At 40.1% G+C, this 16,915-nt stretch overlaps 1 protein-coding gene and 1 pseudogene across 2 annotated transcripts in view; one reads left to right on the forward strand and one right to left on the reverse strand.

The window, feature by feature from the left end:
- EPSTI1 (epithelial stromal interaction 1) overlaps nucleotides 1-15,362 on the reverse strand; it is a 100,784-nt gene extending 85,422 nt beyond the window's left edge. The window contains exon 1 of one of the 2 annotated variants that reach the window (XM_037800209.1): nucleotides 15,024-15,362. In XM_037800209.1, the coding sequence (XP_037656137.1) occupies nucleotides 15,024-15,211 (188 nt within the window). In that variant the 5' untranslated portion in view covers nucleotides 15,212-15,362. The remainder of the gene's footprint in view (nucleotides 1-15,023) is intronic. The other variant, XM_037800208.1, reaches the window with a different exon arrangement.
- On the forward strand, nucleotides 8,693-10,078 carry LOC119507110 (annotated as a pseudogene).
- Nucleotides 15,363-16,915: the final 1,553 nt, after the last annotated feature.

Raw genomic sequence — 16,915 nt, forward strand, 5'->3', positions numbered from 1 at the left:
GATCAAACTGTCTTAGAATATTTGAGCTCAAAGGGAACTTATGGATTAATAAAACATTAGTATAGACATAGAGGTTAAATCATATGCCCAAGACCACAAAGTTAATTGAAGCAGCAGTGCTGAGACTCAAACATGGGACTTTTGACTTAGACCAGTTAGCTGTCTGCAGCTAATTTTTTAGCTCGATGCAGAAAGCATAAAATATGACAGTCTAACTTCGGCCTCTTGGTAGATTTCTGAGCCATGCAACATACTTAATTGAGCACCTATTATGGACTTGTTCCGAGGGCTGGAGGGAGTGAGGGGAGATCCCGAAACGTGGAAACAAACCACTTTAATGGAACTTATACTTTAGTTAGGAACAACTCATGAAAGCATTGGAGCATACCACAAGGAGATCCAACCAAGTATCAAAGTAGGATAACGTTACTCAGAGATCCTAGATGGAAGAGATTCACAGAGGTCCCGGAGGAGTCAAAAACTTCAGGGAAGAATAACAAGTAGAGGCTTAAAGGATAGGCTCTGAAATGGCTAAAGTGTTTCTTTGCTAGGACTTTGCTCAGAGCAGCTTCACACAGAATTTTCTAAGTTCCCTGGATCTTTCTTATGGAAAGTTCAGAAAAGGTTCGGAAAGAAAAATAAGTTTGTAAAAAAAAGAAAACATTATTCTAGAACTTCTAATCTGATTATGTTTTAAGTCTGACAATATAATAGAATCTTAAGTCTTAGAAATAGGAGTGTGGCCAATACATGGCCAATGTACCTAGCCTACATGTACCCAGATATGGTACAGGGACGTGAAGAGAGGAAAAGAATTATCTAGCTTTTAATTGAAAGCATGTTAACATAACCCCTAGCCTCAAGGGCTGTGGTACCAGAAATAAACATTTTACATTAGAGAATTCCCTAGCAATATTTTATCAGCTAAAAATACCAAATCTAAAACATTTTATAATACCCAGAAGAAAACATTTCCAAATAATTTAGTTCCTACTCCTCTTATTTGCTATAGGAAAAGGAGCTTACATCTCAGGATTTCCTTTTTACTTTTTAATATCACACAGCAGAGCATAATACCTTTGTAGATACAAATATCCATCCCTTCCTCTGTTAGCTTTTTCTTGACACAAAGGGCAAGTATAACTTATCCATGTTGTCAGCCTATTTGTATCTACCCACAGCAAGGACCTCCTCTGTTTCAAACCCTGTGTCAACAGTTTGCCTCTCAAAGCTGCTGAACTAGACAAGCCCAACCTACCTATTTAGTATTCTGGCCATTTCCCAATTAAGCAACATTCAAGCTACTGAAATAAATGTATATCTTTGAAAATGAGTTTCCTTAATTACCTCATTGAAATTTAATGAAATGACTTAATTTGTAACATTATTTTCACTTTCTAATAGCACATCAATGAGATATACTAAGTGGGGGGGACATTGAAAGAATAGCACAAATAGAAAAAAAAAATTCTGCTCCATAAGCAAAATAAAAACCTATAGAAGAAAAGATATTTAGGAAATCTTTTTCTTGTGAGGTCTCCCCTTAGCTGCACAACTGTTTCTCTTGTATATCTTCCTGTACAATTTTTTATAACTTCTCATCAATAAGTATTCTATGAAATAAGTGCTATGTTGAAGTTATGAAAAATATCTTGACTGGCTAAAAGTAGTACATCAGTATATCCCCTGGTGTGTATAAACTGCATATGATGTAATTTAAATTTCTAATTAGGAACAACACAAGTCTGATAGAAAAAGAAATGTCGTCAAGGACAACAATTCAGAAAAGTAGTAGAATATTCAATTACAAACAGATAATCTGCAGCAGAATAGTACAATACATGAAGTTTAAGTAGGTCTACAAAAGTTGGTTTGAGGTTTTCATAAAACAAGAAAATCTTACCCTTGTCTGTGCATGAATTGAAAAAAAAACACAATATTTGAGAATAAAAAGTATTTGCAAAGCCCCCTTGCAGCATTGGGGAATATGTGGAAATATTAAACTTCCCCACCTAGGAAATTCCTGATATTCTCGCAAGCGTTGGGCACTACCAGTTTAGTAGGCTAAGCCCTCCAACTTGGGACTTGCCCTTATGAAGCTTGTTACTGCAAAGGAGAAGCCAACACTACTTACAATTGTGCCTAAGATTCACCCCCAGAGAACCTCTTTTGTTGCTCAGATGTGGCCGCTCTCCCTAAGCCAACTCAGCAGGTAAACTCACTGCCCTCCCCCCTACATGAGACATGACTCCCAGGGATGTGCCTGGACCCAGCATCATAGGAATGAGAAAGTCTTCTGGACCAAAAAACTTCTGAGTATTCTTTTTTAATTTTATTTTTATTTGCAAAAGGGGGAAGTGAAATGAAACAAAATAAAGTTTCAGTGGCTGAGAGATCTCAGATAGTCAAGAGGTCATTCTGAAGTTTCAGTGGCTAAGAGATTCCAAAAGGAGCCGAGAGGTCACTCTGGTGGGCACTCTTACACACAATATAGACAACCCTTTTTGGTTCTAATGAATTGGAATAGCTAGCAGTAAATACCTGAAACTATCAAACTACAACCCAGAATCCATGAATCTTGAAGACAATTGTATAAAAATGTAGCTTAATGAGGGGTAACAATGTGATTGGGAAAGCCATATGGATCACACTCCCCTTTGTCCAGTGTATGATGGATGAGTAGAAAAACGGGTTCAAGGAAGACTGTGTCTCCCAAAAAGAGAATATTTAGGATTAGCATTCTGTTTAAGAACAGTTCAAAGGAAATTGATGTTTGCAAAAAAAACCACTTATTTAATAATGAGTTGCACATTTTCTTTTATTATTATTAGACTAATATCTGATTATGTCCACATGTCTCAAGCAGAGCTCCATAAGCTTATCTCTAATCTAAACGAGAAAAAAATAGAAATGCAAAACATAAGGGATTTATGTCTAAATCTGTGCACAGAACATTGAAAAATGAAATGCATTGTTTATTCCTGACTTTTAAAGAAACATATGCTCCAAGAAGAAAATGCAGAAAATATTTTTAAAGCATTAAAAAATCATCCATAATCCCACTTCTCAGAGATCATAAATACAGTTTTCTTTGAGTGAATTTCCAGCCAATCTTCTATATCATTGGGGTTGACAATGTGCCCAATTAAAAGACTCTGGTGGTCGACCACCACATAGCTAGGTGAGGCCATGTGATTAAGCTGGGGAAATCGAGATGTAAGTGGAAGTTATTCTAGGAAAGATCCTTTAAATGGAGACGGACAAACAGGCAGAAAATGCTTTAATGTTGCCTTCTCCCTTCCTGGGAGGCTGAGTTGGTGGCTGGAGCTAAATGAGCTTGGATGCACAGGATACGCTTCAGGAATGGTCCAGCGGTAAGACAGAAGCAGTCGGGTGCCCTGTGACAGCAAACTCGCAACAGCAGTGATGAGACCCTGCAGTGGTTAGCAGCACAGGCTCTAGTGCCAACTGCCTAACTCTGAACCCTAATTCTGTTACTTCCTTACTGCACGACTTGGAGCAAGCAACTTAGTTTTCCTATTTTTTTTCACCTGTAAAAATGGGGATAACAACCATCTACCTCATAGAACACAGATATAGAGCACTTGGGAAATCACTAATGTTCTATTGTTGTTGCCTATTACTTGTACTGTATTGGCCCTAGACTACCTACCTTCAGACTTACTTTATATGAGAGAAACAAGCAAAGCTTAAGACATGTATTTGGGGGGCAACTATTTTATTATACGTAATTGCAAAATAGTTATAATAATTATATATTATACATATATATATACACACACACACCTATTTTATTATATGTAATGGAATCTGATCCTGAATCACTAGTACATCTCCATTTTCATGCTGTGACTGAATCCCTTTGCTGAATCTTCCCAAAATATATATAATTTAGTTTTTCTAATTGTCTTTTTAAATTCCTGGCTCTGGCTTCTATACCCTGAGTTTCTGATTCTTTTCTTTGTTCTGTGTCCTAGGAATCATAAGCACTATTGCCTGAAACAAAGTGGTGTTGATAAAGAACATCCAATTAAAGGTAAGTAAATATTCTTCCCCTGTGAATAGACCACGGTTTTGAGCCCAGGCTTTTTTCCTTAAATTATTTATTTAAGTATAATATATCTACAGTACACTGCACAGATTTTAAGTAATACAGTGCCATGCCAAACCTTTTAACTTCTCCAGGCTCAAAAAAGAGAAAAGGGGAAAAAAAAAAAAAGAGGTAGGGAGATCCAGTGACCTTTAACATATTTTCTAAAATTCTCTTCCCCAATTATTTCTTTTGAAAAAATTCATACATACTACAAAAATTAAAATATTAGTAAAATGAAGACCCATGTACCATTTATATTCATCAGTTGTTAATAATTCACCACATTTGCTTCTCTCCATTCTCCTTTTTTTAATTTTATTTTTTCTGAATTTTAGGAAAGTAAGCTACAGAGGTCATGGCTCATCACCCTGAATATTTTATCAAGTATTGTCTAAGAACAAAGACATTTTCCTACTTAAACATAATAGCATTTTCACACCCAAGAAATTTAACATTGATACAATATTGTCTAATAGTCGATCAATATTCAGATTTCCCAATTATTTCCAAGAAACAATTACCCCCCACCCCACCTCATCAGGGATCCACGCAAAGATGACATATTCCTATTTGACATGTCTCTAGACTTCTATAATCTAGGAAAGTTTCACTGATTTTTTTTTTCTTCCTTTCATAACTAACATTTTTAAAGGGTCCAGGTAAATTCTCTTACAGAATGCCTTATATATGGATTTTCCGACTATTTCCTCATGGTTAGTATTTTAGATTTCTGGCTGTTAAAACAAATACCATACAGTGGATTGGTTTAACAATAGGAATTTATTGGCTCATGGTTTCAGAAGCTGGAAGACTTGTTTCCTTCCAGTTGGGATGTTATGGCCAGCTAAAAATTCTTGGGGTTCCTTGGCTTTTCAGTCACATCGTGTTTTAGTTTCCTAGAGTGCTCAAAGCAGATACCATGAAATGGGTTGGCTTTAAACAACGGGAATTTGTTAGCTTACAGTTAAGAGTCCAGGAAAATGTCCAAATCAAGGCATCAAAGTGATGCCTTCTTCCCAAAGACTGCCTGCCAGCGAACCTGGGCTCCTCTGCCACACGGCAAGGCACATGCCAGCATCTGCTCGGCTCTCCCAGGTTTTGCTGACTTCAGCTTCTTGCTCCCATGGCTTTCTCTCTCTCTCTCTTTCTGCATTCATTCTGTCTAAAAAGGACTCCAGTAAGAGGATTACCTGAAAGAGACAGGTAACACTTTAACTGAAGTAGCCTCATCAAAAGGCCCTACTTATAATGGATTCAAGCCCACAGGAATGGATTAAATTTAAGAACATGTCTTTCTGGGGTACATACAAGCTTCAAACCACCACAGATGGAAATGCATGTGGTGGCATCTTCTCCTTTCTCTTTCAGGTTCCATTGACTTCCACCTTCTGACTGCTCCCTGTGGCTTCTCTGCATCCAATTCCCTCTGTTTACAAGGACTTCACCCACAGTGGATTAAGGCTCACCCCCATTCACTTTGGGCACATCTTAACTAATAACATCTTCAGAGGTCCTGTTTACAAATAGGTTCACACCCCCAGGACCAGGAGAGGCCCTGAACGTGCCTTTTGGGGGGGGACATAAATCAATTCCCAATAGCTAATTAAAGTTAAACAGTTTTGGAAAGAATATTACATAGGAGATGTTACCTAAGATTCCATTGTAAGAACAAGGGCTGTTTCCTCGAAAAACTAAATAATAAGCCAATGTGAAGAATAGCTATCTGTCTATGTGATAAAGAACAATTATATTCTAAAATAAGGATCAGAAATAGACTATATTTTCTCCTGCCTGTTACCTACGGTACTGGCAGTAGAAATCAAAGGACATAATGGCCCTCAGATTTTCTACTTGTCATGAAGAGTCAAAGAGGACAACCTATACTTTAAACATAAAATTTCTTCATATTAAATTGTTTGAAGTTGCTATTTCTAAGAGTCAGAATTGCAGGGGACTTTCGCTTTCTATATTATTTTTCAAAGTTTTGAGTTTTTATAACAAGCAGGTATGGCTACTTTTATAAATGGTAAAAAAATATCCTGAGGACCTTTAAATGGGGTAATATTTAAAATAAAGATTTCTTAGAGCAGGGACTCACATTTTCTTTAAGATTAGGAAGCACAGGAATTCCACTCTTATTAGTACCACAGTACAACAAAGACCATGTAATACTAGCCCTCAAATTTTAATGAAGGTAAATGTCTTCAGTTTTACTGTAGGACTTTAATGGATTGCCTTTTAAGTCTTCATATTTGCAAAAGAAAATTATAAACATTACAGAACAAAGGAACCACTGTCAGTTCATTCTCTGATATAAAGCAGACCCTTCAAATTGCAGTGTTCTCTCTCTGATTATTTTTTCATGTTAAGCTTTTGTTTCAGATTCAAATAAATTCTGAATAGATGCAATTAACCTTAAGAATATGTATAACCTTACAGCACTCTACTGACTTTGAAGTAAGTTACCTCACTGTGTAATTGAACTAAGGTTTTTCTTTTTCTCATTTGCTATGCTTCTACTCGTTATAGGTATTAAGTATTTTCAAGCTTTCATCAACCTGTTGACTTATTGTTTCACTGTTTCAGCTGCCAAAAACTTTTTGAAAAATGCCCACTCATTTTGGATGATACTGTGTTTGAACAAAAATGACTGCTCCCCAAGTCCGGGCAGACTGAAAAGCATACCATGCTGTGGAGCTGAATCTAGTTCAGAAAAGTTGGAAATTCAGCATAAACATGACCATTATATCCACCCTCCTGCAGAAACATGAAGGAAAATTTGATCTAATTGAACCGACGTGTCTTTTCTTTCCATCCATTCTTCTGCCATGCATACATTCTTTTTCAAACAGTATGTGGTAACTGGTTAATGGGTTATAATATCAATTTAGCGGGTTTATTTTTAATGAGCAAGAATAGAAAATGTCAGAGTGTATCATACATAGGAAGGCTGAGCATTGTTTTCTAAAATTTTTATTTTGGCTATATATACTGAAATACTAGGTCCTGATATCAAATGTATTGCTTGCCACAGTCCATGCTGAGAAGCCTGATGGTCACTGTTTAGATTGCCCAGGAGCAGCGATGGCGAGACATCTCTCACAAGTGCCCATCAAGCCCCCTTCCATTTAAGAAAAGCAACACGACAAACTGGATCCCCAGAGAAACTTTGCTCTTGCAAAGTACTTCTCTAGCCAAATCATTTTACAGCTGCAAAATAAACGTTGCAGTTACTGTTTCTAGGTTACCACTCTCTTTGACCTATCCGATTTCCATTTTCGGGATGTGAATATATGGAAATTGAAAGGAAATTAGCTGGCTGCACTTTCACTCCCTCTTCTAGCTTCACGTTATGTTTAGAATCCAGACTTTGGCCAATAGTCTCAGGGTTGAAGCCTCGTTCTGTGACTTTAAAAAGCTGCATGACCTTGGGAAATCATTTACTCTTCAAGACTCAGTTTCCTCATCTGTAAAATGGCCAAGCGTTTGTGTGAAGAGAAAATGCAGTGATGTATGTGATATGCTGAGCACAAGGTCAACACATTGTTAAGGGCTCCAGTTTAAGCATGGCAGGTGACAAATTACATCTAGGAGACCCAACATGAAGGCACCTATGCTGAGCCCCATGTCAGCAAGCTCCCAAATTTAAGCTAGTTGCTATTTCTTGTCAATGCCCAGCTGGCCCAGAAAATCAAATTTAAATACAGCAGATCAGTTATCACCAGCTAACTTGCTCCTTCCTAAGCCACCACCTGTTCCCTGCTTTGTAAGGCCCCTCTAAGTAAAATAGAAACAAAACTTCAGCCAGTCGGGACATTTCCTCACTTGCTTCCACTTTCACTTTATATGAATTTTCCTTTCCCATCCCCTCGGAGGAGCTCTCTACTTTCTGAACCGGATGCTGCCTGATTGATGAATTTCTCAATTAAGCTGTGAGATCCTGAATTGTATGAAAAGTTTTTCTTTTGTTACAGGTCACAGCTAATTTACCTTATGCTACCAAAATACTACATTTCTAATTTTAAAAGTAAGTCGAATAGGCAGATCTCTTCTGATTAGTTCAGGATTAGAATCTGGTCATCACTGAGACACCTACCCAGCTCACTGAGACTTATCATTAAGAACACAACACTATCTGTTATTGTACAAACTCTCTGAATGCTTATGAGCCTTGCCTGGAGATGGAGTTAAAAGTTTTCCTAATGGATAAGCATCATATTGAGCCCTCAAGACGATTGCTTATTAGAATCAATCACAGATCTGCTCTTCCAATGTACTAGTATTTCATAGCACTAAAAAGAACTTCAACGTTATTCAGTTCTCCTTCTCCAGGGGGTTGCTATAGCCTGATGCTTTCCGCTACTTGGAATCTATAGGAAGAAGTTAATTTTCTCACGGTCACAGGGAGAAGTGAAATCTGAACCACTGTAGTGAGGAAGAAATAGTGAAGGCAGTTCCTATAGGCTCTAATGAGTTTGTAAAAATGTGCACTTAACTTAAGACTATTTTATGTGGCTATTCCAGATTCAAACAAGAATGATTTAGGGAAAGCCACCGCTGCCTCTGGATGCTCTCAAGATGGCTACCTCTCTGGGTTCCAACACCTGTAACAGGCAGATCTGGGAGGATGCAGACTTCCCCATACTGTGCCAGACGTGTCTTGGAGAAAACCCATATATCCGAATGACCAAAGAAAAGTACGTGAAGGAATGCAAAATCTGTGCCAGGCCATTCACAGTGTTTCGCTGGTGCCTCGGGGTTCGCATGCATTTCGAGAAGACCGAAGTATGCCAAACCTGCAGCAAATTGAAGAATGTCTGCCAGACCTGCCTCTTGGACCTAGAATATGGCCTGCCCATCCAGGTTCGTGATGCGGGATTATCTTTTAAGGATGACATGCCAAAGTCAGATGTCAACAAAGAGTACTACACGCAGAATATGGAGAGAGAAATTTCTAACTCTTATGGAACACGACCGGTCGATAAGCTGGGGAAAGCCACATCCACCAGTGACATGCTGCTCAAATTGGCCCAGACCACACCCTAATATAAACAGAATCGACCCCACTTTTGCTCCTTCTGGGAGAAAGGAGAATGTAAGAGAGGAAAGGAGTGTCCATACAGACATGAGAAACCTACAGATCCAGATGACCCCCTTGCTGATCAGAATATCAAAGACCGATATTATGGAATCAATGACCCTGTGGCAGATAAGCTTCTAAAGCGGGCTTCAGCAATGCCTCGTCTGGACCCACCAGAGGGCAAGGCCGTCATCACTCTAAATGTTGGTGGTCTGGGAGACACTATTACTGAGACAGATCTAAGAAACCATTTCTACCAGTTTGGAGAGATTCGGACAATAACTATTGTACAGAGACAGCAGTGTGGTTTCATCCAGTTTGCCACAAGGCAAGCTGCAGAAGTGGATGCTGAAAAATCCTTTAATAAGTTGATTGTTAATGGCCGCAGGCTCAACGTGAAATGGGGAAGAGCCCAAGCAGCCAGAGGAAAAGAAAAAGAGAAGGATGGAACCACAGACTCTGGAATCAAGCTAGAGCCAGTTCCAGGGCTGCCAGGAGCTCTGCCTCCTCCTCCTGCAGCAGCAGAAGAACCCTCTGCCAACTACTTCAACCTACCCCCAAGTGGTCCTCCAGCCGTGGTGAACATTGCCCTGCCACCCCCCCCTGGTATTGCTCCGCCCCCACCCCCAGGTTTTGGACCACACATGTTCCACCCAATGGGACCACCCCTCCCTTCATGAGGGCTCCAGGACCAATCCACTATCCCTCTCAGGACCCTCAGAGAATGGGCGCTCATGCTGGGAAACACAACAGCCCCTAGCACATTATCACCATGCTTGGGTTCTACGGAAGAAAGGGCGCTTAAAAAATGCCAGTAAATGGATCTTGGAATAAATATATTTTTTCTTCCTTTTTAGTTTTCATGGTAGCTGAATGTGTTCTGATGTGGACAATCAGAGAACTACAGCCATGCTTTTCTACATGTATTCCAAGGACTGATGGACCTCAAATAAGCTGCCATTAACACATCTGGTTACTACACTCACATTACTAATAAAACCCAATGCCTGCTCCCCTTTCCTATATGGGAGACAAGTGACTGGATGAATTGGAATGTCCAACAGAGTTACCATCCCAAATTATATGTTTATTTTTTATCTTTATTTTGGAAAAAAAATGACCTGTGGTAAAGAAAAAAATCTTTTGACCATTTTTATGTCCATTTGGATATTTTCCTTTTTATCATCTTAAAAACAAAAAAGATTACTAATTCTAATCATTGTAGTGGCATGAGTGTGAACTCTTCTGAAGTCACACCCTTGGAAAGACAAATAGAAACCAGCACTCAGCATGGCCCAGATCTTTTTTATCTTCTTCTTCTTTTCCTCATTCCTTATAAAGGAATCTGGCTGATAGTTTTACTTCTCAATGCCACCAAAAAGACAAAAAAATAAACTATTTTTTTGTTTCTGTCAATCAGACGGAAACACAAATTCCGTGGAGCTGTATATCATCGTATAAGCCTGGTGTCTGGAATGAAATTATTTCAAAGAACTTTCTGTAAAACACTTTAACAAACTGAAACAAAAAGTGTTGGATGGTGTTTAAATGGAAGACTTGTGACTTACAGCCAGAACTTTGATCTCCAGCATTCACCTTCGTGTGTCTTCAGCATCTCATTTTAATTCCTTGCTCCTGGGCAGGGGCTTATTTTGTTGGTCTTAGAGTGTTTGGATATAACTGAATTATAGATGGTAAAGGAAATGTGATGTGTTTGTGTTGTGTTTTGTTTTTAAATAATTAAAAATGGGTCAATTTTCCAAAAATAAAAAAAAAAAAGAATGATTTAGGAAGTTTTTGATGTTGTGTCTTAGACACAAGAAATCATCAGGCTTTCAGAATATGCACAACAATTGTTCAATAGTGATGCTTATAAAAACTGAACTAATACTCCAACTTAATGACTCTATTACCATACCTCCCGCCTTATATTTACAACATGCTTAATACTAATATAACATCATGCTCTTTACGGGAAAGAGAAAAATTAAGGATTGGCAGCCACTAGTAAACAGTCTCACCAAGCCTTCTTTCAGTCTTGCTTTACTCTCCCTTGAGAGTTTGGAGCTAAAGGGAAGGGAAAGTGTCATTTACTATGGTTGTTCCCTTTCCCTGAGACCTACAAGCTAGTGAGAAGCACTGAGGTTGGAGAAATAAGGAAATGAGGCAATATCCCCTGACCCCAATGGAAGAAAAATGGCCAGAGAGAAGAAAAGGAAGTGGGGTTCCAATACATATATACAGCACCCCAACTTTGGGCATGAAGCAAAGTGCCTAAACTGTTGTGTCTGGGATGCAGTGTGAGAGGCAGTTTGAGTCCTCCAGGAGCTGAACCAAGTTGGGTTTGTGTTGAGAGATGCCTGTGAAGGATAAAAGGGGAGGGAGACGGAGAAGGCTGGGAAAGCCCTGAGACCAGAGGCAGGTCTGAGACCTGTGAGAGGAGAGAAGGAAGGTTGACTGGGTTGGAAGGGCCTCAGTTCTGAAGAAATCTTGGGGCAGGTCAAACAGGAATCTTCAAGTAATGATTGCCCAATAAAGGAGTTCCACGTGGGCTAGGAATGGACTGGCACTAGTACCCTGCTATGCTCAGTCCTTGGATAAGCAATGCCCTCAGAGTAAAGCGTGCAGTGGGTCCGAAGGGGTGGCCACTGGGGTTGTCAGTCAACTAAGCTCTGCAGCAGGTGCTTTTGAAGGAGCACAGAACAGCAACTTCCCCGGCTGCCACAGAGGTAACTCAAACTCTAATTATACTGCAGATCTCAGCTCAAACATCACCTCTTGGGAAAGCTTTACCTGCTCCCAAGACTAACTCAGAACATGACTTTCATTTATAGTCCTTATAAAGAGTTATTTGTGTAATTATCTGATCAAAGTCTGCCCTATGGATTACATAGTAAACTTCATAAGGCAACTCTTTTGTTGAATATATATTCGTGCCTATATTTTAACATACCCAGACCTAGAAAACCTCTCTCATTATAGGATTGTTGTGAGGACTGAAAGAGTGAATTATGCAAACTAAGTGCCTGCTTTTATTATTGCTCAGCTTTACGTTTCCACAATGCGCAGTATAAAGTAGGCCACGGATTTACTACGGTAAGTTGAATTTTGTATATAATTATGTTGAAGTTAATTTTATAGGATAGTTCCTCATTATGGGTTCATTTTCAGAATATGCCTTCCAACAGCTCCAAACTAAAGACTACCTCCAGGTATGGTCATAAGCTAGTATCTGAATAAAGGGAACACTATATTACAGATTGTAGGCAAAAGCCTGTTGCACAGAATTGGGAAAAGCCAGGTCAAAGCCCCTACTGAAAAATCCCTGCCTCAGTCTTATATTTCTCTAGAGGTGATATGTTACGACAAATGCACAAAATAAAGAAAGGGAGGTTGAAGGATTACTTTGAATTAGAATTCTGTGTAAGCTTTTTTCTTCTTTAAATCTGTGTAGATAGCTTATGACATGTAAGGCAAGACAAAAATCACCAACTAAAAGTTATGGGAAAGCCAATATGAATTAGTAAATATTTGGAATTATTTACTTACCTCTAAATAGTCAAGAACTCAGCCTTCCCTGAATGACTATTAGAAGTCCTTGGGAATCATTTAAAATTGACGGATTGCAAAAGATTTTTGCCAGCGTAGCTTATTTATATGTAAGTAGGTGTTTTAAATCAGTGTGTTTTTACAAGTGACAAACACTCCACTTTAGGGTGACTTAGCAAAGCACTTGGTCAGTAAACATTTGTTAAGTAAATTCAAGGTTGACAGCACCCAAAATTATCTGGATATTTGCTCTCTGCCAGGCATGAAGCTACACATATAAGAGAACCTTATGAGTGTGATATTTTTATCTTGTTTTAAGTGATCAGAAAACCGAGGCTTAAAGTAGCCCAGAATCTCATTGAAGTTGAGAAAATAGCAATGGAAGAATCAGAACTTGAACCCAAGTCTGGCTGGCATCAAAGCCCAAACTCCTGATCCCCACATTCTAGGACTTTCCTAATGAATAAATAGAAAGATGTACACAAAATAGGGTTAAATTTCAACCCACTTCTATATAAATAAGCTCATCTTGAGAGTTAAAAAAAGAAGCTTCAATTTTAAAGCATTCAACTTTTTTCTTCCTTTTAACTTAATTTCCCATCAGGAATGCTTCTAATGTTTCTCCAATAACTAAATAAACAAACAAATAAATAAAATCTTCTTAATTTTGTTTTTGCCTTTATTGTTGATTTTACTGAGATGTTATTTACTATTCATTCATTCTCCTTGGTTTCCCACTTCCATTAAAGGAGATGTGTAAGAATAAGCAGTGGATATAAATGACAAATGGAGATGTAAGAAGAATTCAGATTCAGAAGCTTAGATGTTAAACCTAAAAGGGAATGTATCTTATAATGCTCTGCTTCCTAGAATTGGTTCATACCAAAAAAAGAAGAGTTCTGTGAAACATAACTGAGCGCTCCCAAGTTCTCTCTCTAATGGTCTATTTGCAAATCTTTTTAGAAATCCAAGTAGTATGCAGTGAGGTCTTCAGGATATTGAGACCTGGATAATTAAATCAGAAAACTGCCCCTTTCTGAACAACTTGGTCCACCAAGATTTCAGGATCGTATACAATCAAACAAGACATCTGCAACTGCTAATGTTTATAGAGGATAAGAACTTGCAAATAAACAGTTACATCTAAGTAAGTGCTTGTTTAATAGGGAAAAAAAAAAGGCCCGCAAATGGTGTTTTCCATTGACATGAGACCCAATACCCACAGCCTCTGTTAAAAAGCTTATAGATTTGAAAGTTATTTAAAATGGATGAGTTTCTGTTGCTGCAATGTGCCTCTTATTCTGATGAGAGAAATGAAGCAATTCCTATTTGAAAACACCCAGATCATCTACCCCATCGAAGCCTAAACTTAAGAATAATTTCAAAAGTCCAGGCATGAAAGAAAACCTACTGTTTACTGGTCATAAAGTCATATACTGTCTTTAGCAACCAGTGTTCATCTTTTATGTGACTAGAAGTTAATGAAAAAAGTGGAAACTAAAAACCATCTGGACAGCTCCATTCACAGAGGCAGCACTTCAAAAACAGTAACATCTTTACAAAACATCCTGTTGAGTTAAAGAAGCTCAACCCATTGAGCAGAAAGAAAGGATTTGCTGACACTTTGCTTAACAAGTGTTCCCAGGATACCAACTGTAGTCCCCTTAACCGAAGCCCAAGAATAAACGTTACATATCTGTTTGCATAGATAGAGCATATCAACTGGACAGAAGTGTGAGATGTTTCTCAGCCTCACTCCTCTGGTTCTAGGTTGCTGGTTTATCTGGGAATTTCCTTGGGATGGAAATTCACTCCTAGAGACAGCAATTGCATCTTCTACCCTATAACACATTCCTTCCTCGCCTCTGCCCCTGGCCATTTAAAGCGCCAATTTCTAAAAACAATAGAGGAAAACTTATTTTCATACTAGTTGGAGCATGAGCTCTGGAGATTCCTGGAAAACTAGAAAGCAACTCATGCGGTTTCCACACATCCCACGTCTTTGAACCCTGCAGCAAGTCGCAAGGCTCAAAGTTTCTCTGCTTCTTGAGAGGAGTGGAGAGGAGATATTTAGTAAAGAGCCTCACACTTACAAAGTAATACATGGATGCTTTTGTTCAGGCAAATAAAAAATATATATAAATTCTCATTTCCCTAAAAAAAAAAAAAAAAACTCTCATATTGGGCCCCAGTGTTCTAAGCTCCATTGATCAAGAAGATTCGCATGAGGATACTTGGAGCTGAGCTTCCGCCCTCCCCCGCAGGTTGTTAAATACTTACTGCTGCCCGTGCCTCAGGCCCGCGTGCTCGGGGATCTGCCGAGAAGGGATCTCGGGGGCCACCTCCAAACCCTGGCTCTGGTCTTGCAACGGGCCCGGCTCCTGGCGGCGCCCCGAGGGGTCCCAGGCGGGGCGGGAGGCGGAGGAGGCGCCGGGCCGGGAACCCACCACCTTACTGCGGGTGTACATGGCTACGGGGCCGGGGTCGCCGCTGCGGCGGGACGGATGCGGACTGGGACGCTCGGCGAGTCTCGAGGTGCGATTCCAAAGAGCGGGGGCAGCGGTTTCAACAGCTGAGTTTCGATTTCTCGCTCCCGGCTGCAGACTGCGCCCGCGGGGGGACGGACTTCCCCATTCATTCTCCGCGGAGGCGCCCTCTGACCTGCTCGCAGGTAACAGCCCGGGCCGCGCCCGCCGGGAGTGGTGGATGGAGCGCCGGCTAGGGCCGGCTCCAGGTGGGTCTGTGTAAGGTCTCCCAACCACCTTAGAGGATAGTGAGGACCACCAGAATCAGCCACCGCCACCCTGTGAGCCAGTAGCCTAGGGGGTGCCTCGCATCTTGAAGGAGACTTTGGGGGCTGTTTACCAGGTACCCCTAATTTGAGGTTACTGCTGGATGATTGAGACGGTGAGAGATGGCTCAGTAATTAACCTTGAGACGCCTGAGATTAGGTCAACAATTGGAATCATTTAAACAAAATATTGCCTTTTCCCAGTACTGCTTTTTGGGCGTTGTGCAAATACTTTCCAGTGAGAGGAAATGGAAAGTGAAATCAAAAGCGAAAAGACTTAAAGCTGGAGAAGCAAGTTGTGGGGTGGATAGAGGTGATTCTTCACGCAGCCTTGCTAAGAAATATCTCAGACATTCAAGAAATATTAATTAAATACCTACTCTTCACAGGATATTTGGCTGTAATTCAACTATGGGGTGGGGATTTTTAACATATGGACTTTCAGATATTCTATTTCTAGGTCTGGGGGTGGGACCCCACATCCATATTTCTAAGCAGCTCCCAGATGATTCTGATGTGTACCCAGCTGATCACCCGTTCCGTGACACTGGGTACCCAAAGATGGGTGAAGGCTTTTCCTTCACACCTGTATTCTAGGAGACAGGTAAAAAAATGCTGATGCCACCATGGAATAACTGAATTAGCAGGAGATGTGTAAAGCTAGTGGAAGCACAGGAAAACTAGGGATTAGCCCTCTGACTAATTCAGAAAAGAGACATTGGAGCCACAAAAGGACATAGGAGGTCACCAGGAAGACGGAGACTAGTTGGCAGAGGTGTGCACATAACTGCAGGCAGACTGTTGTGACGGGGGCACCATGCCACAGGTCTGTGAGCCATTTGGGAGCCGGGGGCTGTCTTGCTTATGTTATCAGTCTTTAGAACAGAATTAAAAAATAAAGCATGACACTGAAGGGTGGGCAAGTGTGTGAGGTGGGACAGGAAGAGAGGAGGTAGAAAAGGAAGGCAGGGAGTCTATGCCAGTCTAAGGGTTAGAGTGTGGTCAAGTAGGGCAGAGATTCTCAAACGTCAGTATGCATCAGTACCCCTCTGGGGGCATGTTGAACATAGATTTCTAGGCTCTAACCCCAGTTTCCTATTTGGTAGATCTGGGGTGGGACCTAAGGATTTGCACATCTTGCTAGTCCAGGGACCACCCTTTGGGAAACACCGCTCTAGGCAATGTGGGAAACACAGAAGGTTTTTCAATAGGGAAGTTATATGGTATTATCTGTTTGAGAAAGCCAGCTGTGCATGTAATATGAAAGGAAGGTTGAAAGAAGAAGAGGCTGAAATCGGGGTGATAATTAAGAGCCTAGTTAGTGTCAACTAGCTAAGAAATACAGACCTGAGCTAAGGCAATAGCATGGGAAATAGAAATC

The sequence above is a fragment of the Choloepus didactylus genome, chromosome 12 (genome assembly GCF_015220235.1).
Source record: "Choloepus didactylus isolate mChoDid1 chromosome 12, mChoDid1.pri, whole genome shotgun sequence".
NCBI classification, from domain to species: domain Eukaryota; kingdom Metazoa; phylum Chordata; class Mammalia; order Pilosa; family Megalonychidae; genus Choloepus; species Choloepus didactylus.